Raw genomic sequence first — 24,195 nt, 5'->3', positions numbered from 1 at the left:
AAGGCAGTCCCCTTCCGCCCAACCACCCAATCAGCTCTGCTGTGCAGCAGCTGAGACTCCCTCCAGCACTAGACCGCGTAGCTTAAAGCGGAAGTGCAAATCAAAGCGTGATAGTAGCGGCAGAGTGCCTACAGTGCAAATGCTGGCATAAAATGTTTAAAACAACAGTTAAAACAAGTAAAATGCGGCAATAGTTGCAAGATACAGAGCGCACACACAAGGACCACCTGAGAGTCTTAGCACACCTCTCAATCTGTCCGCTGCACGTCGGCTCCAGCGTCCTATTAAGGCAGTCCCCTTCCGCCCAACCACCCAATCAGCTCTGCTGTGCAGCAGCTGAGACTCCCTCCAGCACTAGACCGCGTAGCTTAAAGCGGAAGTGCAAATCAAAGCGTGATAGTAGCGGCAGAGTGCCTACAGTGCAAATGCTGGCATAAAATGTTTAAAACAACAGTTAAAACAAGTAAAATGCGGCAATAGTTGCAAGATACAGAGCGCACACACAAGGACCACCTGAGAGTCTTAGCACACCTCTCAATCTGTCCGCTGCGCGTCGGCTCCAGCGTCCTATTAAGGCAGTCCCCTTCCGCCCAACCACCCAATCAGCTCTGCTGTGCAGCAGCTGAGACTCCCTCCAGCACTAGACCGCGTAGCTTAAAGCGGAAGTGCAAATCAAAGCGTGATAGTAGCGGCAGAGTGCCTACAGTGCAAATGCTGGCATAAAATGTTTAAAACAACAGTTAAAACAAGTAAAATGCGGCAATAGTTGCAAGATACAGAGCGCACACACAAAGACCACCTGAGAGTCTTAGCACACCTCTCAATCTGTCCGCTGCGCGTCGGCTCCAGCGTCCTATTAAGGCAGTCCCCTTCTGCCCAACCACCCAATCAGCTCTGCTGTGCAGCAGCTGAGACTCCCTCCAGCACTAGACCGCGTAGCTTAAAGCGGAAGTGCAAATCAAAGCGTGATAGTAGCGGCAGAGTGCCTACAGTGCAAATGCTGGCATAAAATGTTTAAAACAACAGTTAAAACAAGTAAAATGCGGCAATAGTTGCAAGATACAGAGCGCACACACAAGGACCACCTGAGAGTCTTAGCACACCTCTCAATCTGTCCGCTGCGCGTCGGCTCCAGCGTCCTATTAAGGCAGTCCCCTTCCGCCCAACCACCCAATCAGCTCTGCTGTGCAGCAGCTGAGACTCCCTCCAGCACTAGACCGCGTAGCTTAAAGCGGAAGTGCAAATCAAAGCGTGATAGTAGCGGCAGAGTGCCTACAGTGCAAATGCTGGCATAAAATGTTTAAAACAACAGTTAAAACAAGTAAAATGCGGCAATAGTTGCAAGATACAGAGCGCACACACAAGGACCACCTGAGAGTCTTAGCACACCTCTCAATCTGTCCGCTGCGCGTCGGCTCCAGCGTCCTATTAAGGCAGTCCCCTTCCGCCCAACCACCCAATCAGCTCTGCTGTGCAGCAGCTGAGACTCCCTCCAGCACTAGACCGCGTAGCTTAAAGCGGAAGTGCAAATCAAAGCGTGATAGTAGCGGCAGAGTGCCTACAGTGCAAATGCTGGCATAAAATGTTTAAAACAACAGTTAAAACAAGTAAAATGCGGCAATAGTTGCAAGATACAGAGCGCACACACAAGGACCACCTGAGAGTCTTAGCACACCTCTCAATCTGTCCGCTGCGCGTCGGCTCCAGCGTCCTATTAAGGCAGTCCCCTTCCGCCCAACCACCCAATCAGCTCTGCTGTGCAGCAGCTGAGACTCCCTCCAGCACTAGACCGCGTAGCTTAAAGCGGAAGTGCAAATCAAAGCGTGATAGTAGCGGCAGAGTGCCTACAGTGCAAATGCTGGCATAAAATGTTTAAAACAACAGTTAAAACAAGTAAAATGCGGCAATAGTTGCAAGATACAGAGCGCACACACAAGGACCACCTGAGAGTCTTAGCACACCTCTCAATCTGTCCGCCGTAGTGGGCTTTCTGCCCCCCCAGGGGGCAGATCAGGGGCCACTGCCACCATCTGCCCTCCCGGGGGGGGCAGAAAGACTGGAATTTCTCTGGGGTGGGGTGGGGTATTGTCATGCCCATTTTGAGGAGCCCCTACCCCTACACTAATAAAACAAAAAAATCCATGGTTTCTAATGGGCATTCTGCGCCCCCCAGGGGGGGCCAGATTGGGAGCTACAGCTCCCATCTGCCTCCTGGGGGGCAGAAAGACTGTCATTTTTGTGAGGAGAGAGGGTGGGGGCATTGGCGTGCCCGTTTCGGGCAGCCCACACCCTAAAAACAATTGCGCAAAAATAATCCTTGGTGGATAGTGGCCTTTCTTCCCCTCTGGGGGGGCAGATTGGGGGCTACTGCCCCATCTGCCCCCCCCCCAGGGGGCAGAAAGGCTGTAATGGTGGTGGGGGGCGGGGGCATTGGCGTGCCCGTTTCGGGCAGCCTCCACCTTAAATAAAATCCATCACCCTAAATAAAATTGCACGAAAAAAATCCCTGGCGTCAAGTGGGCTTTGCGCCCCCCCGAAGGGGCAGATTAGGGGCCAATGCCCCATCTGCCCCCCAGGGGGGGTAGAAAGGCTGTAATGATGGCGGGTGGGTGGGGGCATTGGCGTGCCTGTTTCGGGCAGCCCCCACCCTAAAAGAAAACTAAAAACAAATCCATGGTGTTTAGTGGGCTTTCTGCCCCACCGAAGGGGCAGATTAGGGGCCAATGCCACATCTGCCCCCCGGGGGGGCAGAAAGACTGTAATAATTGGGGGGTGGGGTGGGGGCATGGGCTTGCCCGTTTTGGGCAGCCCGCACCCCTATTTTTATGTTTTTTTAAAATTCCCTGGTGTCTAGTGGTCTTTTTGCCCCCCGGGGGGGCAGATTGGGGGCCAATGCCCCATCTGCCCCCCGGGGGTGCAGAAAGACTGTGATAATTGGGGGGGTGGGGTGGGGGCATGGGCCTGCTCGTTTTGGGCAGCCCCCACCCCTATATTCTTTTTTTTTGTTTTATTCCCTGGTGTCTAGTGGGCTTTTTTATTGGGGGCTACTGCCCCAATCTGCCCCCCAGGGGGGGCAAAAAGACTCCATGGTGCCAACATAAGTAGGGGGGAGCAAAGGCCCTTGCCCAAGGGGCCGCTCCCCCCTCCCTGGTGTCTAGTGGGTGGATCCCTGCTTGGGGATTGCCCTCCTGTGGCGATCCCCAAGCAGGGATCCACTGGGGAGGGGTACCATTGGAAAGGGGAGATTCTCCCCTTTCCAACGATACCTCTCCCGTCTTTCTACGTGCTCAGGGGGCTAAGATAGCCCCCTGAGCACGTAGAAAGTGAAACTGAAATGAGCCTCTTGGCTCATTTCAGTTTCAGTTTCAGTGTAATGACGTCGGCGCGACATGCGCGCCGATCGTCATTACACTGAAATCAGGGGGGGGCCTCGGGAGCTGGGGAAGCTCTTCCTCAGCTCCCGAGGCTATTTTCAGTGAAAGGGAATCCCTCTGGTGCCCGCACCAGAGGGATTCCCCAGGGAATGCCTCATGACCAGCTGGACTCGTCATGGGCACAGCGCGACTGTGCTCCATGACGAGTCCAGCTCGTCATGGGCACAGAAGGGGTTAAAGTAAAGAATTAAACACTGAGCCGGTCAACACTGGTTGTGTCATAATGCTTTTTTTCCCCCTTTACTTTTAGTCATTGACAAAGCCAACACGATCCCTCATTGGAAAAACCTATGGCCTTTGCATTTTATATATGGCTGAAGGAACTTTATTCAATATATCACATTGTGTCTTTTTTAACTAATTATGGATGAACTATTAATATAAATGTACCATGTATATTAGGGAATGCTTTATTCCTTAAGATGTTAAGTTTGCAGTTGTATATTTGCGGAAAATGACTATAGAAATGATAAAAGAGGAAGCAACCCAGCACTGTAATTAACATTTCTGTCCGGCTTTATGGGTCAGGATAACGGCGTAGCAGCAGGGGACCTGGAGGCGTGCAGCAGATCTCTGGAGGAGAACGAGGTCAGCTTCAGCTCTGGTTGGTTTCCGGGCCGTGGGAGGCAGTGTCAGAACAAGACACTATCCGGTAAGGGTCATGGAAAAGCTCGGGAAGAGTCGTGGCGGGCGCCGTGGTGAGAAACTTTGCCTGGACCCAGAACTGAAGGGGGTAAGGCACAGGAGCTGACAGAATCTACAAATTAAGGTAATAGTGGCTTTGCCGATGGAAAGGGACTCACTCTCCCAGGCATTACAGTGCGATAAAGAGAGGGAGAAAGAGGGAGAGGTTGGAGACGCAGACGCCACAGCCACAGGAGGAACAGGTGGCCTACAGGCGGGGTTAGAGGCATTGGAGGGGGCAGGCAGGGGCATTTTCAACACCAAGGGAGCCCTCCCCAACTGAGATAAAAAAACAGATATCAGCTAAGGTCTCACCCCGAGGCAAAAAACAGAGGCGGTAAGACTAGCGCAGGCAGAGAACAGGTGGCTAGGTAGGTGGTACCAGTTTCTCCAAGAAGAAAAGCGACAAAATCTGGGGGGAGACTAAAACGGTGTGGTGACAAGGCAACGCGAATCCTGATAAAACCTGCTCCGTCCCTAACCTCTTATTTTAAAATTATGGAGCATGTCGAAGCACAGGAGGAAGAAATAAGGTTACCCAGATAAATTCGCCCCCCCTGCAATTGGAAAATCGATTCGCCCCATTGGCTAATGAACAAAACGGGGATGGTCAGGGTGACAACCAGTATGAAATACAGGGGGCAGACAGAAATGTCAATTCCCACCCGATCACAGCCATCTCCCCCATTGTGTCAACCTCAGGTGCCAGTCAACCTCAAGGTAGTGGCAGTACCTTGGAGGGGGTAAATAGGGAAGAGACGCAAGGAGTGGAGGGGGCACAGGTTGAACAGATGTTTCTGAGCTTGAGACAAGATATCCTCTCGAAATTTGAGATCTCTGAGATTAATCAAAAAGGGATCCACGATAAGTGTGATGTCCTGGAAGAAAAACTGGACAACATTGCTTTGCAAACTGGGACATTGGAGAGTGAGGTGAAGATCTTGACAGAGAACAAGAAAGATTTAGACAAATTAAAGGCACAGAACAGAATCCTGCAAGAGCATATGGAGAGGCTCGAGATGCAGGCCAGACGAAACAACCTAAGAGTCCTTAAAGTTCCGGAGGGAGCAGAAGGAGGAGATATTAAGGCTTTTATATGTAAAATGTTGAAAGAAGGAATCCTGAAGGACAGACCGGACACAGAGCTGGAGAAAGAGATCCAGAGAGTCCACAGAGACCCGTTCAAGTTAAACCTGGCAAAAAAAGGCGCCGGGGAAAATATTGATAAACTTTCTCACGTACGCAGTAAAAGAGCTGTACTGGGGAGAGCTCTGAAAGAAACGTCCCTAAATTATGAGTCATTCAGTTACCAAGTTAGATCAGATCTTGGGAAAAGAACGGCTCAGAGGCAGTGGGAGCTCGGGACCAGAATGAGCGAGTTGGGAAGGAGGGGTGCTCAGGTCTAAATGAAATTTCCGGCCTTGCTTAAAATAATGTGGCAAAATAAAATGCATAACATTAGCAGTCCAGAGGAAGTGGACACTTTCCTGGCGCAGATGAAGAGATGAGTTTAATACAGACAAATGAGGTTAGAAAGGGGAGTTTGTTGGAAGAGAATGATACTGTGTCTATTCAACAGAGAAAAATAGGGGGTTTCTTCACTATTTGTGTTAATGCTTCATGCTAGGATGGGAGGGTCACGAATGCCGGTTTTGAACTGCCAAAGGAGTAAAAAGGGGGTTTCCTGAGGTAGTGGGGAGCACAAGGTGTGGGGAGCAAGGGAAAAAAAAGAAAAAATTTAGTCCTCATGGATGAGTCGGGCCCAAGATTGGAGAAGTCAGGAGGCTATAAGGACAATAGCTTTAAATATGGATGGGTCTGATAAAATCAAACTATTAACATGAAATGTGAATGGGTTGAGGAATAGGAGAAAGATGTTTCGGGTAACAGAATGTTTAAAGAATAGTGAGGCACACATTATTTTCTTACAAGTAACACATATGGAAGCACAAGAATGTAAACAGAGTTTTAGTAAAGTAAGATGGGTCCAGGAGGTGCTCTGCTCTGAGCAAAGAGGAAGTAGAAGGGGAGTGGCCCTAGTCATAAGAATTAATGCAGGAATAAAAGTAGTTAAATACGAGACAGACCACTCAGGGAGGTGGTTGGTGGCAACTTTATCGATTCAGGACAGACCCTTGGTATGTGCAGTATACTATGGGCCGAATGAAAATAACCCGGGAGCACTCTCAAAACTTGAAGTTTGCTTGTTAGACACATCAGCACCGATTGTTATGGGAGGTGATTTTAACTTAGTTCTAAATAAGGAAATAGACCGTACTTAGAAAGTAAAATATAATAGCCCCCCCAAAACATATGCAAGCTTAAAGAACATGATGGGAGAATTCAACTTGATGGCTATTTGGCGTAGTAAGATGGGGGAAACCAGAGATTTTACTTTTTATAGTAAAAAATAAAGACACCACTCATGAATAGACAATTTCCTTATTGATCAGGAGTTGTTTACAGAGGTGGAGACAGTAAATCTTATCCCTGCCATATTATCAGATCACTCAGCTGTAGCCATGACTCTGAGGTTGCAGCTAAAAGAGGCGCAGAGGAGGTGGACAATAGACAGGACCATATAATTAAATAAAGAAGTGGTCTGCGATTTGGGGGGAAAAATGGATGAGTTTTTCCGATTCAATATGGGCACAGCTATGGATCAGATAGTTTGAGAGGCTTTTAAAGCATATCTAAGGGGGATAATCAGGTCCATAACAGCGGGGAGGAGAAAACCTATGAAACAAGACAAACAGTGAAAAATCAGCGAGATTCAAGAAAAAGAAGGAGAACTGCAGAAAGCATCAATGGAAGGTTTAAGTAAAGTACCAGCATTAGCGAAAGAGCTGGAGCTCTTGCAGGCTGAGTTTCAGGCACAGCTAGATAAGAAGCTTTTAGATAGATGGAAAACAAGTAAGCTTCAGCATTTCGCATCTAGTGAGAAGTAGAGCTCCTTATTGGCGTTGAAAGCTAAGGCAGATAAGGCAAGGAACACGATAAGGAATTTAATTAAAAGAGGGGCAGGAGAAATCATTCAAGTGGACAAAGATATTCGTGAAGAAGCTCGAAGTTTTATGAGTGAACTGTATAGCGAGGATATAATGCCAGGACAAGAGAAAATAGAGAATTGGTTAAAAATGATAATACTTCCCAAATTGACAGAGGAACAGAAGGCATTCATAGAAGCAGGCATTACAGAAGAAGAAGTAAAAACACAGTGCAAAAAAATGGCAAGGGGTAAGGCAGCAGGACCGGATGGTCTGCCAGTAGGGTTTTATCTGTGCATTTTGGATAAAGTAGTGCCAATTTTAAAAACAATGTTCCATAAAATATATATATAGATGGGGAAAATCCACCTAGCTCATGGGCAGAAGCCACAGTTATGCTAATTTTAAAACCGAATAAAGATCTGCAGATGATTGACTCATATAGACCCATATCTTTATTAAATACAGATTATAAGATATTCTCAGGTATAGTGGCATCACAGGTTGCAAAGATTTTAAAGGGGGTTGTCCATTCTGACCAGAGGGGCTTTATACCAGGGAGGCAGTTGAACAAATTAACTTTCCAGATAAAGGGGGCCATAGATATGGCAGAAGTTAGAAAGGCCCCATTAACTGTAGGTGCAGTAGATGCTGCCAATGCTTTCGACCAAGTGAACTGGGCATACCTGTGGGAGACCTTAAAAAGTTTTGGCTTCCCTAAAAACCTAGTTAAGACGGTGAAAAATCTATACCTTAGCCCCAAGGCAAAGGTGCTGGTGAATGGGGACCTAACAGATTTGTTTAGCATTACAAGAGGCACAAGGCAGGGGTGTCCTATGTCCCCGCTCCTGTTCGATTTGTACATTGAACCTTTTGCTAACTGGCTCAGGGCAGACATCCAAATTGCTCCTTTTAGTTTTGGAGAACACGAAATTAAACTAGCTTTATATGCAGATGACCTGCTCCTTTACACGATAAACCCCCTAGAAGTGATTCCTAATTTAATGGAGAAGGCGGAGAGATTTGGCGAGATCTCGGGGTACAAGATCAATAGGGGAAAAACAGAAATTATGGAGTGGAATCGGGGGGTGAGAAGCCTGGGAGTCAAAAATCAAATGAGATATTTAGGGGTACAGCTAACTCAGGATTTGGAGGATATTCCCGTAGTGAACTGGAAGAGATTCAGTAAGGAAGTAATGAGCTTACTTTCACGATGGGCAAACCTCCCTTTAAATATCTAAGGGAGGGTAAACCTCGTAAAAATGATTATCCTACCAAAGATTACTTTCCTCTATAATTCTATTCCCTTGTCTTTCAGGAAAGAAGATATAGCCAAGCTACAGGGAAAAATAGGTAGCTTTATTTGGTCTGCGTAAGGCCCAAGAATAGCTTGAAAATAGCTTAGAAGAGGGCTCTCTGCGGGTGGGTTGGCGCTACCGGATTTACTTGCATATTGTTATGCTTTCCACTTTAAAAAATGTGTTTGTTGGCTAGTAAGACCGATAGATCATCATTGGGATTACTATTTGATGTCATGTTAAAAGATGTGGGTCAAGGTCAGCAACATTTTCTCTTTAAATATGGAGGCCCAAAGTTTTATAAGAAAGTAAGGCTAAAGATTTTAAGGGCGGCTTTAAAAACCTGGGTTTTTATAAGAAAGAGAATGAAGATTCCATACTATGCAGCACGGGCCCCGATCTGGGACTCTCCTGGCACCCCTGAATGTTTGAGAGATCAACTCAGCCAGCCTTTGAGAATGAGTGGTATAAATTACTGGGCAGATCTCAAAATAGAATCTAATTTAGTAAGCTGGGAAGTGCTCAGTAACCTTACAAGAGGGACATTAACAAGGTTTAAATATTATCAGTTGTCCTCTTGGTGGGCGACTGAAAGCTGGTCCCAGGAGGAGGAAAACCCGAAACTGGATCAAGTGACAAGAACGGATAAGTGGAAGAAAGAAATATCTTTCTGGTATTGGGCCCTATTGGAAATGGAGGATAATCTAGAAACTGAAATCATAAATCTTTGGGGCAAAGAATATAGAGATGAAGATATCAAGAAACTCTGGATGGACTCGTTCGGCATGTTACAGGCAATAGTAAAACATGCATCGCTTAAGAGGAACCCCTTGTATACAGCCCACAGCATCTACTGGTCTCCACAAAAGTTATCTAAAGTCACAGGTAATATGTATAACTGCCCAAGGAGTATCCAAGAATTAAATCTTATTGGATGGGGGTATGTAATTTTTGGGAAGAAGTGCTGGGAATACCAATGGAAGTAAGTACTAGTTTGATATTTTTTTGACTTATGAATGATTACCAGCTGAATGCACCCAGTTCTAAGCTCACGTTCTATGTGATAATTGTGGCGAGACAAGAGATATGTAGGCTGTGGAAATCAGAAACTCCCCCAACCTTTGCTGAATGCTTAAAGAATATTATTTACATCAGTGAATCAGACATGGCGTGTGACCGAAGGAGTAGAGATAGGATATGGTCTGCACTGATGGATTGGAAGGAGAAGGCAAGTAAGTCCAATGATTAAGCCAAACATGCTGTTGGTCCAGGCCTCCTAAGTAACGCTCCGGGGCCCCACAAGTCAACAGGAGATGGAAATGGAAACAGCATTATCTTTGCGAGGAAACTCTGTTTTCTCTATTCCCCCCAAGGGTTGGTATAGGATGGTATAGAAAGACAGGGGGAATCCAAACAAGAGTATTGGCAGAATGAGACAAAAAAAAAGCACTGTAATTACCCAGTTCAGTGGAGGTCTCCACCCAAATTACCTGTTGAATGAAATGTGTTTTTTATTGCCAAGAAATCTCATCCAAGGGGGCGTTAGAGGGCACACGGCAAGATGGCAGCGTATTATTGCAGCTCTGCTGGCCGATCCACAATCTGTCCAATATCCTGATAAAATAAGATGGATTGGAAGCACCAAAAGATGCGCAGAGATAGTATAAGCGGCACCGGACAGGTGCGCGGCATTTGCTGGCTCCGATTGACCCGTTATATGCAGCAATCCCATTGTGAACCTGGCGGGCCTGGAAAAACAACATGGCGGCCGTGGTTGCCACGATGCACTGAGGTCGCCCTGCTGAGCAGTCGCAGTTTTTTTCCATTCAGTGCAAAAGTGTGAGTGGCGAAGTACCTGCTGTTCCAGCGAGATTCAAGTAAGAGGGAGATCGGGACCTGACCCGCTGCCTGGTGCTGATTGTTATTGTGCGGAGGCCTGCCGGAATCGGCGCGGCGGAGCCTAGTGGGATAGTGAGGTAGGCCGGGTCTGCCCGCGGAACCTGTGGCGTTGCTGATGGGGGCGGCGGGCAGCGGAAAAGGACGTAACAGCAACACGCCCTGAGGAGATTAATATCTACCCGGAAGGTACAAGCTACTGCAAGGAGCCGGAGCGGTGAGTGGATCCGGCGGTCGTGCCAGGACCCGGGAGGGCTGGGACAAGCAAGCCCTGTGCGAACTGCTGAGGCCTACCACCCGGTCTGTGCTAGTGGATAGGCACAACTGTGCAAGATCTGCCCAAAGAAATAGAAAAAAAAGAAGAGGAAACACGCGGTGCAAAAAATATTGAATAAACTAAGGGCATCAGGTTCAATATGCTGTTGACAACATAGAGGCTGAAGTGGAGAAGAGTGTTCCTTCACTCTGGTGCTGGACAATTGCTGTGGAGGCTGGAGAAAGTGAATGGTGCGGACCAGCCTGGTGAGCAGGTTATAATATATAGTGGCTGGGCGGAAGCTACTAATAGCAGGGCCCAGTTGCTCTGATACCGGGGTTGGAAGGACAGTGGACTACAGCCTCTGACAGAGGATTGCACACAAGGTACTCTAAGAGGAGAAAGCGCCTGATCGGAGAAGCCAATGAGGTAGTGCTGTCTGCGTCGTATGTCATAGAGAGTGGAGGGACAACGGCAAATTGGGAGGAGGTGAGTGTGGTTGTCTTGCAGCACATAAGAGCAAACAATAAATGGGGAAAATTGACAAGTCGAATCCCTTCTCTTATTTGAGATGCAGAAGCCGAGCAGGTCACAGTCGAAGAACGCGTCGGACTCGAAAGCGGATGCCCCAGCGGAGGCTGCCCCCTCCCTGGAAACCACACTTTTAGTGGTGCAGCATAGTCTACAATCAATCAATGGCAAAATTGATGCCTTCAATCTCCTAATGGACCATTTGTCTGCAAATCTGGAAAAACAAAACACCAGAATTGGGGAGGTGGAACAGAGGGTCTCCAAAACTGAGGATGAACTGAACACGGTATCCAGAAAATCCTTGAATATGGAGAAGGTGTTAGCGATCATACAGGCAAAAAATGAGGATTTGGAAGCGAGGTCCAGAAGAAACAACCTAAGAATTACTGGGCTGCCAGAATCGAGCAACACTGGCAACATGGAGATCTTTGTGGAGGCAATGATTAAAAAGACATATTTGGGGCAGACAATTTATCTCCGATGCTAATAGTGGAACATGCACACCGCTCACTGGCGGGTCATCCGGTCCCTGGTGCAATGCTGCACCCCATCATAGCTAGGCTATTAAACTTTAGGGACTGGGACTCTATTCTACGTATGGCTAGAGAGAAGGGCTTCATTAGCTATCAGGGAAGTGCACTGGCCTTTTTCCTGGATTTTACGACGGTGGTGCAGGTAGCCAGAAGAGAATTTGTACCAGTAAAGAAGCTGTTGATGTCAGAGGACATTCCTTACGTCATGCTAAATGCAGCTCGTCTTAATATTGGCCCAGAGGGTGCGTCCAAGATCTTCACCAGCCCAAAAGCTGCACTAGAACATAACAAAACTCAGAATATGCGCAGGCGTGAAACCTCTCATGACCCCGAAGACGAGGAACAGTGCAACTCTCAATGTGCTGTGCTATATATAAAGAGAGAGGTGCTGACCTGTAAAGTGTTCCTTGTATGGATATGTCTAAAGTGTACATTCACTGTTTGAGGGCTGCACTTTTTTAAAGAGCTGTTGATTTCATTGTTGCTCTGTTGTCCTGAAACTTTGACTGTGATACCGGACTGTTGGGAGGCAAATTGCACTCTGGTGTTCCCCCCCCCGATGAGTGTACTCCGTTTGGTCACTGTGATACTATGTTTATGGGGGGGGGTTGCTTTTGTTTAAAGTGGATGTCTTTAGTAAGTTGGGGGTGCTAAAGTGGGTGGAGGGATGGATGGGAGGGAGAGTTATGGCAGGTGCGGTACAGTGATGATGTAGCCTTTAGAGAAATACAATCTCCATCGGTAGCATGCGTGGGAATTAGCCACTATTGTAATGTTGTGTTGCAGGTCTGGGTAGTACTATAAAGCTTTTAACCTGGAATGTCCGCAGGCTTAATAACCCCCCAAAACGTTTACTGTTTAGCCTATCTAGATAGGCTGGATGTGCAAATTAATTTCCTCAAGGAAACACATCTTACCAAATTTACTGAGAACAATGTGGGGGCTCGATGGTCTGGGGTGAGAGTGGTGGCATCATATTCCTCTTACTCCAGAGGTGTGATGATCTTAGCTAAAATAGGTACACCATTCACTATAATTAGATCTGAGGTAGATGAGCAGGTCAGAGTGGCATTAGTCATGGGGAAGCTGGGTAGCACAACAGTATTGTTGGTTAATGTATATAGACCCAATATTGATGATCCTGCTTTTTTTAATGATGTATGGTGATGCATTTCCCTGTTCCCTCCCGCGGTTGTGCTTTGAGGTGGTGATTTTAAGATATGCATGGATACTAGCCTAGACCACTCGCAGGGTGCAGTGGGACGTGGGAAGCAGGCTTCACAGGTATTTTCAGAGTTGATGGAAGCTGAGGGTCTTAGAGATCTATGGAGACTACGAAACGCCACAGCCAGGGAGAGCACATTTGTCTCCAAGGTGCACGGGTCATCATCCAGGCTGGACGTTTGGCTGGCGTCCGAGGAGGCATACCCCTGGATGGTCACAAATAACCACTTGGCAAAAACACTCTCAGATCACTCCCCTGTGATGTTGGAGCTGCTTGTCCCCGGGTGAGCTAGACTTCCATTTCAGTGGAGACTGCTGCAGTCCTCTCTGACTAACCCTGTCTTTCGTGACACAATAGGAAGTGCCATCAGAAACTTTTTTGCAGAAAATGAGGGATCAGTCGAAAGTGCGGGAACACTATGGGAGGCTTTTAGAGTGACTATACGGGTGAGTGCATTAGGGTGCAGGCGAGAGTCCAGAAAGATCTCAGACACATAATCTGAGGGTTGGCAGCGCAGATCACAGTGCTGGAACGGGAGTATGAGTCAAACCCCACACCAGCAACACTTGCTAAAATTTGGGACTTGATTTCTGAACTTAACAAAACAGCCGATCAAGAAATCCTGCATAAATCTAGACGATGTAAAGCACGATATTATGGGGAGGGTGGTTGGCCAAGTCGCTCACTAGATCAAAAGATTGCAAGGTCGAGGGGTCAGAAACATATTAATGAGATGCTGGATGTGGAAGCGGTTGCACGACACTCCACTTCGGATATCAGTAAGATACTTTTGGATTTCTACTCCGAATTATATAGGGATTGACCACCAGTTAGTGAGGTAGAGGTCTCCAACTATCTGGAGGATATTGGGCTTGGGTGGCTCTCTGAGGGCCAGAGAGAGTATCTGATGCAACCTTTCGATGTGGACGATATGAGGAAAGCTATAATGTCCCTTCCCACATGCAAAGCATCTGGCCTTGATGGGCTACATAGTGAGTTTTATAAGGCCTACATTGAGGAGTTAGCACCGAGATTGCTGGATGTATATGCTGAAGCATATACATCCAGCAATCTCTGAAAGAGGTGCTAATTGTCACACTGTTAAAGCCTGAAAAGGAGGCAAATAAATGTGAGTCATATAGGCCCTTGTCCTTAATTAACATTGATGCTAAAATTTTGGCGATAATAATTGCAAATAGATTGCAGCCACTTGTCTCAAATCTGATCCTTCTAGATCAGTCGGGTTTCGTCCATAAAAAATCCACTGTACACAATTTGCAAACCGTCTTCGCAGTTTTACACTATTTGGAGTCAGACTTCCAGGCGGTTGCAGTGCTGCTAGATGCAGCAAAAGCCTTTGACTCATTACAATGGTGGTATATGTTTACAGTTTTGCAAAGAATGGGCATGCCGCCATTCTTTTTGAAATGGGTGGGATTGTTGTATGCTGAACCTGTGGCCAATTGCGGGTTAATGGGTGGATTTCAGACGCCTTTCCAATAAGAGTTGCATTAGACAGGGATGTATCTTGCCCTTGGCACTTGAACCCTTAGCCTGCAAAATCTGCCAAAAACACGTTAATGCCACTCTAAGGTTTAGACAGCAGCCACTGGCTGTTTCTTTGCATGCAGACGATATGATGCTGTACGTTTGTGAGCCAGCCACTTATCTCCGGGGCCCTGCTGCCTGAATATGTGGTATTTGAAAGGTATTCGGGCCTGGGAATCAACTGGGTGAAGTCCACAGTATTCCCGTTGACTGCTGGTACTCAGGAGACTGTGTTGGATTTCTCACTATCCTGGTCAACTGACCCAGTGAAGTACTTGGGAATATGGATACATAGGGACTCGGAAGTGGTGCTGACCATGAACTTCGGGCAAGCCATTACTAAAATCAGGGAGCAAATCACATCCTGGACCCGTCTGCCCCTCTCGCTTGCAGGCAGAATTGCAGTCGTAAAAATGACTATTTTGCCCAAATTTCTACATCTATTTGTCAATATTCTAATACAACTCAATGTGGCACTTTTTAAAACACTATAGTCCTGTCTACTGTCGCTTGTGTGGGCTAGAAAACAGCCAAGTTGTAGTTGGAACCGTTTAGCGCTACTGTTTGATTGGGGTGGGTTTGAGGTTCCTGAACTGCGTTTATATTATTTATGCGCTCAAGCGCAATTCGCACACTATTGGTATTTCCCACAGCGTTACCTTCCACACACCACGGTTGAGGCAGCTACAGCACATCCAACCCCACCAACTGCCATGGTCCTGCTGGGTGGGGAGGGTGCCGCCAGGAAGCAAATAAATTCTGTTAAGTGCACTGCCAGGGCATGGAAGACCCTTGCCAAACGCGCTCGGCTGGAGTATATATATATTATCTACTGGCGGTCGCCAGTAGATAGTTATAGTTAGGACCGTGTTTCCTTAGGAAATCTCAAAATTCTATTTTGAATAACTTTGGCGCCGGTTGACGAATCTTCGCGAAATTTTCATAATTAATGGGGCGCTCCGCTCAGCTCCTACCCTGAAAGTCTCGGGGGGATTCGGCAAGCGGGGGCCGAGAAAAAAGGGGGGTCCCAAAACGCGTTTTCCCCATGCATTTTCCCATAGGACCTTTAGTCGAAGGTACAGCCCGAACGGCTGAACAGAATTACTTGAAATTTGGCAGAGAGGTAGTCCTCAGGTCAGGAAAGTGCCTTTTGCATATATGGAGTCAATCTGTTCAGTAGTTCCAGTGAAAATTGCAGTAAAAAGCACATACATATCTATAGCCGCGCACCGTGCGCGCACCGTGCGCGCACCCTAACGTGCACGAGCGTAATTCTGATTGGTTGTTACATGTCAGTCAACGTTTGAATCGGTCGAAATCAGGAAGTGTCGGCCGCCATTGTGTTTGTTTTCAGTGCGAGAGTGGAAAAGGAAGGTGGCGAACGTGAAAAGGGGGCAGGGTAGAGAGTTCCTGACCCCCTAACCTTTGTCAGGGGGTCCCTGAAGGACCCCGAAGGCAGAAAAAAACATTTACATTTTTTTATTTTAGATCGCGAGGGTGCGCGCACGGTGAAAAACTATAAAAAAAGAAAATTTAAAAAAATTAATACGTAGTTTATTGAAAAATAAATATATAAAAAGAATAATAATACATACATAAATTAGCATTTAAAAAACCATACAAATTCACAGAAAAAACCATAGGTTTCACACACGTTATAGTTAGGAATTAGCATTTAAAAAACCTTGCAAATTCACTTAAAAAACCATAGGTTTCACACATGTTATAGTTAGGTGGATATTTCACTCGTAAAACACCAATGAAATTCCCCCGTTATAGTTACTTCAGATAACTATAACTCGCGCGACCGCCACTCTATCACAAGGATGATGTCATCAGTGATGTCAAGAGTGATGCCACTGACCATGTCATGAGTGATGTAATATGTGACGTCATGAGCAGAGGATTGCGGGCGCGCGAGTTATAGTTATCTGAAGTAACTATAACGGGGGAATTTCATTGGTTTTTTACGAGCGAAATATCCACCTAACTATAACATGTGTGAAACCTATGGTTTTTTAAGTGAATATATATATACATATATATATATATATATATATATATATATATATATATATATATATATATATATATATATATATATATATATATGTGCCCCTGCTTTGCCGATCACTACGCATCCGGGTATCTCAGCGGCCCAGGAACAGGGGGCCTTGAGGGCACTGCAGATGGTAGGGGTCACACAGCGTGGAGACGTGTAACCTTCGCTTGAAGAATTGAATACCGTACTTGAGTCCCCCTTGACGCTGGAGAGCTGGGAGTTCTGCCGTGAGTTGGCTGGTCGCCTGACTGTGAATTGTAATCTCCGTATTATACATTTTAAATATATACACCAGTTGTATTACACGCTCAGTCAATTAAATAAATTTGGGTTGAGGGAAAATGCAAAATGCATAAGATACAGGCAAGATGAAGCGATTTAATGCATCTGGCATGGGGCTGTGCGATAATATATGCTTTTTAGCAGCGTATTGTACAGGGGCTCACTGAAATATCTCTTGAGAGAATTGAATGTACTCCTTAACTGTACTTGCTCTGCATGGTAAAGAAGCTTAAACCTTGCAATAGGCGTATTGTCGCAATATCTGCCTGGTTTGCAAAACGCGCAGTAGCAATGCACTGGGGTGCCAAGACAGGCCCCAATATCCTGAAGTGGATTTGTGAATTGGTGTATTGTAAAGATCAAATGGTGATTAATGCAGAAGAGCTACCTGTTACCTCAAGACCAAAAGACATCTGGGCGCAGCTTTCAATGTATTTGCTTGAAAACCGGGACCTGCGATGAACTCCAAAAATGACTGCCTAAACTGCTAAAACGCAACATGTTAGATTATATGTAACTCTGGAGGCGTAACAGAGTTACGAAAATTGTACACGTTTGATGTGCTGAACCTGTTGAATGGGAAGGGTGGGGTGGGGCTGGGTATGATTTATGGTATCAAGAAAAATGTTTGTATCCTTCACTGCACAACTTATGTTTACAGAGTTGGCCTCTTGGAACTCTGAATGTTGTATTTTGCAAACTAATAAAAATAAAATAAAAAAAAGAATCTCACCCGAGAGTGAGTGCCGTGAGTCGTGGCTCCTATTTGATCTCTTGCAGATCACTTCAACAAGCTGTGTCAGTTTGAAAAATATGGTAGTTTTTTTTATTATTTAATAAATTGAGTAATTGACGGCAAATCATTTGAAACAATAGAAATTAAAAAAATATATGCAAATATTGAATAATGAACATGCATGCACTGCCACGCATAGCTGTAATAAGAATAACCACTATTTTAGTTGTGTACAGCATGAACACGGTGTGTTTAATTGGATATTAGGGTGTCAAAACTGTGATCGCAAGACACATTTTAAGGTACATGTATCCAATACCCGATCAGTATATTTCATGAGCATCTCAATTCACATATAGTGAAATGTGCTAACACAAAACCATAGTACATCTCGACCTAGTGTTGTGTGTAGATTTAGATTCCGTATATAGGTTTTCTGATTTATGCCCTTATCTAGGTACAATTCATATTGCCCTTATTTAGGCATAGAAAATCCAGCCCTTATTTAGGCATTGTCCATGCTAACCAAATACAGGTTTGGTCTCCTACATCCGTCCATCCACATCACAACGAGTTCTTGGAAAATCGGACTCTTAAGCCTTTAGGAATTTCCTTTGCTTGGATATTGATTTCTCCAAGAACTCTTTTAGTATGCATGAACATCTATTCCTTAGGGGTTCATTCATGACGTTCCGATGCCCGACTTTTATGTCAATACAGGCATCCCTAAACACCTTCAAGGTATAAATATACCTGCACTTGCCCTGGCAAACCATGGTTCCGGCACGATCCAGCTCGACTGCCTACTTGCAGTTCGCCACGGCAAGTTCGGAAGGAAATCGAGTTCCAGCCTGACGCACTGACCAGACGCTGTCATCCTCTTCGCAGAGAATCCAGCTCCAGTGTTTCTGACTCCCCTTGCGGGGTGTTAGATATCGAGTCCCGTAAAGAGATTCCAACCTCGCACATTCTAAGGTATGGAGCAGACTAGAACGTAGAGAAACTTTTGGCAACTCTTGGCAAAACTAAAATCTATAGCTATAGTTAGCTATATTTTAGAAAACAGCACTTACTTCTTACCTCGTACTACACTTAGGTTAGGTACACTGGGGTAGAACTAGCATCAGATGAGTATCCACATTTAAGCCTGTGTTATTTATGTATGTATTTTAATTAATATATGTCATAGCTACAAACCATGCTATTGCAGTATTATTTTATCTTACTGCTAACTCTGTACATATTGTACTTCGCAGCCTGTCTTACGCTTGTAGCAGTTCATATCTCTTGCATGAGAAATAAGACTGTTCAATAAACCCTTTTTATTGAAACGCCCGTCTCTCTATTTCTGTGCAACTCTGTATAAACGAAGCATGCACGATTGACTGAGGGAAACTGTTATCTATTGTTTCCACGGTTCTGAGATTGTTCCAACTCTAAGGGAAACAAAGTTGTCATGTTTATGCGGTTGTCAGAAACGAATCCCTTCTTGTATATTCAAGAAGTTTCTAGTGACCGCTGAGTTAGCTGGCACAAACAAGTAATTAAGTTTAATGTACTCGATACAGACATACTGACCTAAGTCCATGTCAAATCTATAGTGTATATTATTCCAATGTGCAGAGCCTATCAGGGATATAGGAACTACACTACACTAGAAAGGTGGTTTGTACCAGTGCTCAATTTGTGTCAGTGTTGGGCACTGACACTCCTTTGTGGAGACCAGAATTTATTATTCAGACTTTGACGCAGAGCAAGACAGAGATAGGCAGAAAATGCAGAAAGAAGGATGAAAAGAAATATAGGGTAATGGTGAGATGAAGAGAAAGGAATGTGCAACAGAGTGATAAAGAGATATAAAGTGTAGGGTGGTGGAAGAAATAGCCACAAGGTGGAATCAAGAGCAGGCAGCCTTGTTATTTTGCAAGCCTAGCATTCAGCAGCTCCACAGAGGTGTCCTAATGAAAATGTTGGCCCTGTACTATATTTTGTAACAATTGGGCACTTCATGTGCGTTTGAGATCCTAATGCCACCTCTTTCAGAAAAACATTTACAGACACATTTAGCAAACAAATTTGGAGCTGCTGTAAAAAGTTTGCCATTGGATCCAGCTTCAGATGGTGTCAACTGTTGTGAGATGGGTTGAGCACTTACCAAACACAATAAGGGGAAGCTCATGCCAAATCTCTGCCAACCTGTACACAATAAACGGTGTGATGATGCCGCCAAGGTCACACATAGAGGAGCAGACCATGATCCCGAGGTTTCTGAAAAGTGATGATATAATAAATATTTTAGAATGAGAGCTGGAGGAAAATATAGCTCTGGGTGGGGATTTATCTGGTGAATATCTGATGGCTTTAATCATTAGAAAAATAATGTTTATTCATGTGTATTTTGAAGTTATTCTTACTAAGCTACAAAACAAATTTACTGGCCTTTTGGCCTGTTTGCACTGTTAACTGAAGAAAACATGGCTTTTAAAGTTGCCCAAACAAGTTTCCAATGTGCACGTTTTTTACTTCTCTTTGTTTTTCCTTTTCATAAAATTGTCGAAATAGCATTCATTACATAGAGTTCATTCTTGTCTATCAATCAATGTGACTTAAGAGAAAGCTATGTCAAGAGGTTCTTGTATGTTGCAATAATCAAGGCTGTTGCTGCCACCTCCAGAACTGTATTTCTATTAATTTTAAAACGGTTTATTGTTTATTCTGCTTTAATAGTGTTATATAATTTCCCTTGTTTGTAAAGTAAAAGGGATCATTATTTATTAATAATTTAGGTGGGCCATAAAGTAGCCTGTTTTGTGTAGTTGAATTTCTACTATATTGTGTGGTTTATGTCACATATCTTTGTTAGAAGTGCACTATGATGCCACTTCACGCTACCTCAACAGCATTGCTTTCCACTTCTCTGAAACTATAAAATGTGCGTAGTCTGAGATTTGTGCCAGACTTTTTTTTAGATTCATACCAGACCTTTTTCTCACTTCCTCAAAGGCAGACTCTGTGATATTTGATTTATGCTTGGAGAGCTTTTCCTTGCTCTCATTTCGAGCAGCCCCCATGTTGGACTGTTATCTGACTTTATAATTAGACTTTTGATTTTTAACTGGTGGTCTCCATGTTAGACTGTTTGCTAATTTATCTCTTTCACTTGACTATGAACCGAGTGGATTTATGCTAGTTCATCACTGAACTATATTTTGACAATGGCTAATTCCCTTATGTGATAAGCTCTGGCGATTGGCTTTATTTTTATGCACTATTGGTGCTGATTTGCATAAGAAAACTAACTGCTTTTCCGTTTCGGTAATGAATCTTCATCTTGAAAAAACCTTTGCGGTTTTGACTTTAAATATTGTTCTGTAAAGGTTTTCTTTATTTGCAACCCCATCCTTTGAGACTCACATGGCCCCAATCCCGCAAACTCACCCTTGGAATTTATTTGGACAAATCGTTGATTTGAAGAATGGTGCGAAAATATCAGTACTTCAAAACAGAATCCTAAAGTTATACTCAACTCAAATCATCTGCCTTTATATGGTTTTTATGTGAATTCATGTTTAACCTTTAAGCACATGCATTCCCAACTGCTCCAAATCAAAACTTTGCATTGATGTGTGCAGTACTTTCTTTTTACGTACTTTTGAGTTGCACGGTGAATTATTGAACACTTTGTGGGTCAATTTCTACTTTTTATCACAGAATCATTGCTTCTTTTCTGCTCCTTCTTCTATAGTTGTTCTGTCCAAGCCTCTCATTTGTAATCAGTTCAGTTCTTTTCAAACTTCAGTTCTTTTCCTCTAGTCTCCTCTAGAAAGTTAGCTCCCCAGTACAACCTTGGAACTAGAATGTGTCTCTTGCTCGATGACCCTGATTCTGAGTCGGTCTGGCAGTAAGTGCTATTTATCACACCTGATAAAATGCAATATCCTGGGGTTCTAAATTTATCAGTTGTTATGAATAACAACTAGTCCAAGTTTATGCAGAATTGCATGCAGATAGTGGTGCTTACCACACCGAAATCTGCATGTCTTGATAAATTGCATTTTGTGTTCCTCTGCTAAATTTCAACAGCTTTGACCTACAAACATTTTTTAACAAAGGGTGCTAATTTTATCCATCCGGTAATTACTGCATGCAATAAAAACCACCAAACTCGGAATTCCATCCCCTGCGCAACTCCGAATCAGGGCCAGAGTGTTACATTCTCGACTTTTACCTTAAAATGGCCTATGCCACTTGAGGTTTAGCTTAGGTGGCATCAGATGCATTCAAGTCCTCATAATACCAACGCTAACACTACTGGGGTCTGTCTAGATCATGGATACTCACAAACATTTTCCCAGGGGCCACAAAGTAAGCCCTGTGGTGTGCCGGGGGCCACACTGATGCCAGCATGGTGGCAGTGGGGCTTTTTGTTAGGCTGTGTCCGAGTCGCAATCCCTCTAGCGCACCTTGGGGTAAGCCTTCTCTGCTTGCTATAACTGCCTTAGGAGAGTCAAGTGTAACAAGGAAGTGACTTAATTAATGAACTGAAATGAAATAGAATTGCACAATGTGAAACCATAAATCTGGGATAAATCATGGATCCCCACTACTTGTGTGATCCTAAGCAACTGTCCAATTTCAATTCAGCTCTTTTTTTCATCATTTTGATATATAAGAGCACCTTGAAAAACATGTGGTCAAGATATATGCTGTATAAAATTTCTTGTGTGTTTCAGTTATTAACCTATAATGTTGTCCATCTCTAATAACAACCCAGACCACCCAGCGGTTTCCCCGGGATCACTGACTTGTCACTTAGTTCAGTTTTGGCATTGTTTCTTGGTTGGGAGGAGGCATGACTGTTTCTATGTTCATTTTGAAAACTGTTACTTGTAAACAATCTGTAAGCGCTGATATAATCTGATGTGCTAAGGTGAAACACATGTTAATGAAATGCAGTTTTTTAAAATTTTGAAGAGATTTTATTTTTACACTTTTGTTGAAAGATGTCTTAAAAATTAATGTTTTCCTAACGCTTAATGGCGCAGGGCACCTTATTTGCTTCTTTCCTGTTTTTTTCAGTTAGTGTAAATAAATGCTTGCAGGTTTAATTAACCTTTTTATGAATGGTTAGTGCTCTCAGCCGGCCAGTCAACAAGGGGCTACATGTGAAGGTCAGGCGGGTCACAGGCAGCCCCTGGGCTGTACTTTGTGCATCACTGGTCTACATCTAACTGACCACCTAATTCAATCACTCTACCACAGGGCAGTGGCGTAACGAAAGTTGAAGAGGCCCCCCTGCAAGGTGCACAGATGGGCCCCTGCTCTGGATTTTATCCGGAGCTATCAGTCCCGAGAGCTGTGCTGTGGTCCCCCTGCAGCACTAGGGCCCCCCCCCCGCACTGCGGGGGCCTGTGTTACGCCACTGCCACAGGGGCTTAAGCTAGATCCCAGAATCCCCTATGAGAGCCCTTCAGCATATTTTTGGAGGGGGGATCTTATCATCATGCATCATGTCACAACCCTACCTGTTCTCTAAACTGAAGAGCTAGAGTTTATCCATACTTGCCCCTATCTAGATCTGCCCACCAAATTCCCATTTGCACCCTGTACTAGAGCCGAAGATATGAGTATGCAAAAGTTGCATCCTTCTTTGACAACAGGACTGCTACACCGTTTTTTGGTTTGCCTATCTGTGCTTATGTCAGTTTAACGTTGTGCCTCATCGATGCTTTAACACTTCTCCTAAGAGGATCCTCCGAAGGCCTGCACAAATTAACCCATATTCAAAACATTAGAAAAATTTATCCAAATTGTTACATTATGTATACATTTTGCCGTAAAAGCTAAAATCACACTGACCTAATAAATGTAGGATACAGTTCTGCATTCACGAGGCAAATCATTTCGTAGCACAGTGTTATGCCCATTCTGCTCAAATACGCCATTGTGATCTTCAGCCAATCCAAACCTGTAAAGTGAGAGGAAGCATCATTGGAGTTTGTTGCTATGGTGGGTTTTGTGATGAAAAACTATAAACAGAAATCCGCAATCTTCCGCTTAGTTCTGATTTTCACACTTTCTTATAGTACATTTAAAATAAATATTTATTAGACACAACATTTTGACTTATCCGACCTCAAGCATTCAAAAGTATTCAGTCTCCCATGGGTACAGATTTTCTGATTTGTATTTTTATCCATGTATGGACTTGGTTACCAGTTACAATTACACCACCTCATCACAATACGGAGACACTCTGCAGTATAGGACTACACCATCCATGTCTATCACTGCGTGAAACTGCAATTTTCTACACATGATACATCCACTATGAATTCGACCACTTCCTCGACCCTCTCCCCCTTCCCCGAATAGCCTCTGCAGACCGGAAGGGGTTGGACACAAAGATAAAAACAACTGAGTTTACAAGTGCGGTACGAGCAATGGCCCGCGGCAAGGCCCCTGGCCTTGACGGGCTCCCACTTGAATATTACGCCACTTTTGCCCCACAGTTGACCTCTCGGCTATCGGCAGTATTGGACTCGGCGCTTAGACTTGGCGAACTGCCCGGCTCTATGAGAGCGTCGGTGATTGTGACATTTCCGAAACCCGACCGTGACCCTCAACTCCTCGCCTCCTACCGTCCCATCACGCTGCTCACAGCTGACTGTAAAATCTTGGGCAAAATTTTGGCGGACAGATACTCTCAAATCATATGCCCGT

General features: G+C 44.7%; 1 protein-coding gene across 1 annotated transcript in view; it reads right to left on the bottom strand.

The window, feature by feature from the left end:
* The window catches only part of LOC146820844 (solute carrier family 22 member 2-like), a 384,966-nt gene that overhangs the window by 82,663 nt on the left and 278,108 nt on the right, over positions 1 to 24,195 (bottom strand). Inside the window, exons 8-9 of the mRNA XM_085611653.1 lie at positions 23,332 to 23,440; positions 19,628 to 19,740 (exon numbers count right to left, since the gene is read on the bottom strand). Of these exons, the coding sequence (XP_085467779.1) occupies positions 19,628 to 19,740; positions 23,332 to 23,440 (222 nt within the window). The remainder of the gene's footprint in view (positions 1 to 19,627; positions 19,741 to 23,331; positions 23,441 to 24,195) is intronic.

Source organism: Triturus cristatus, chromosome 6 (assembly GCF_964204655.1).
Source record: "Triturus cristatus chromosome 6, aTriCri1.1, whole genome shotgun sequence".
NCBI lineage: Eukaryota > Metazoa > Chordata > Amphibia > Caudata > Salamandridae > Triturus > Triturus cristatus.
Note: the sequence above shows the minus strand (reverse complement) of the source record. Positions and strands in the feature narration are given on the sequence as shown.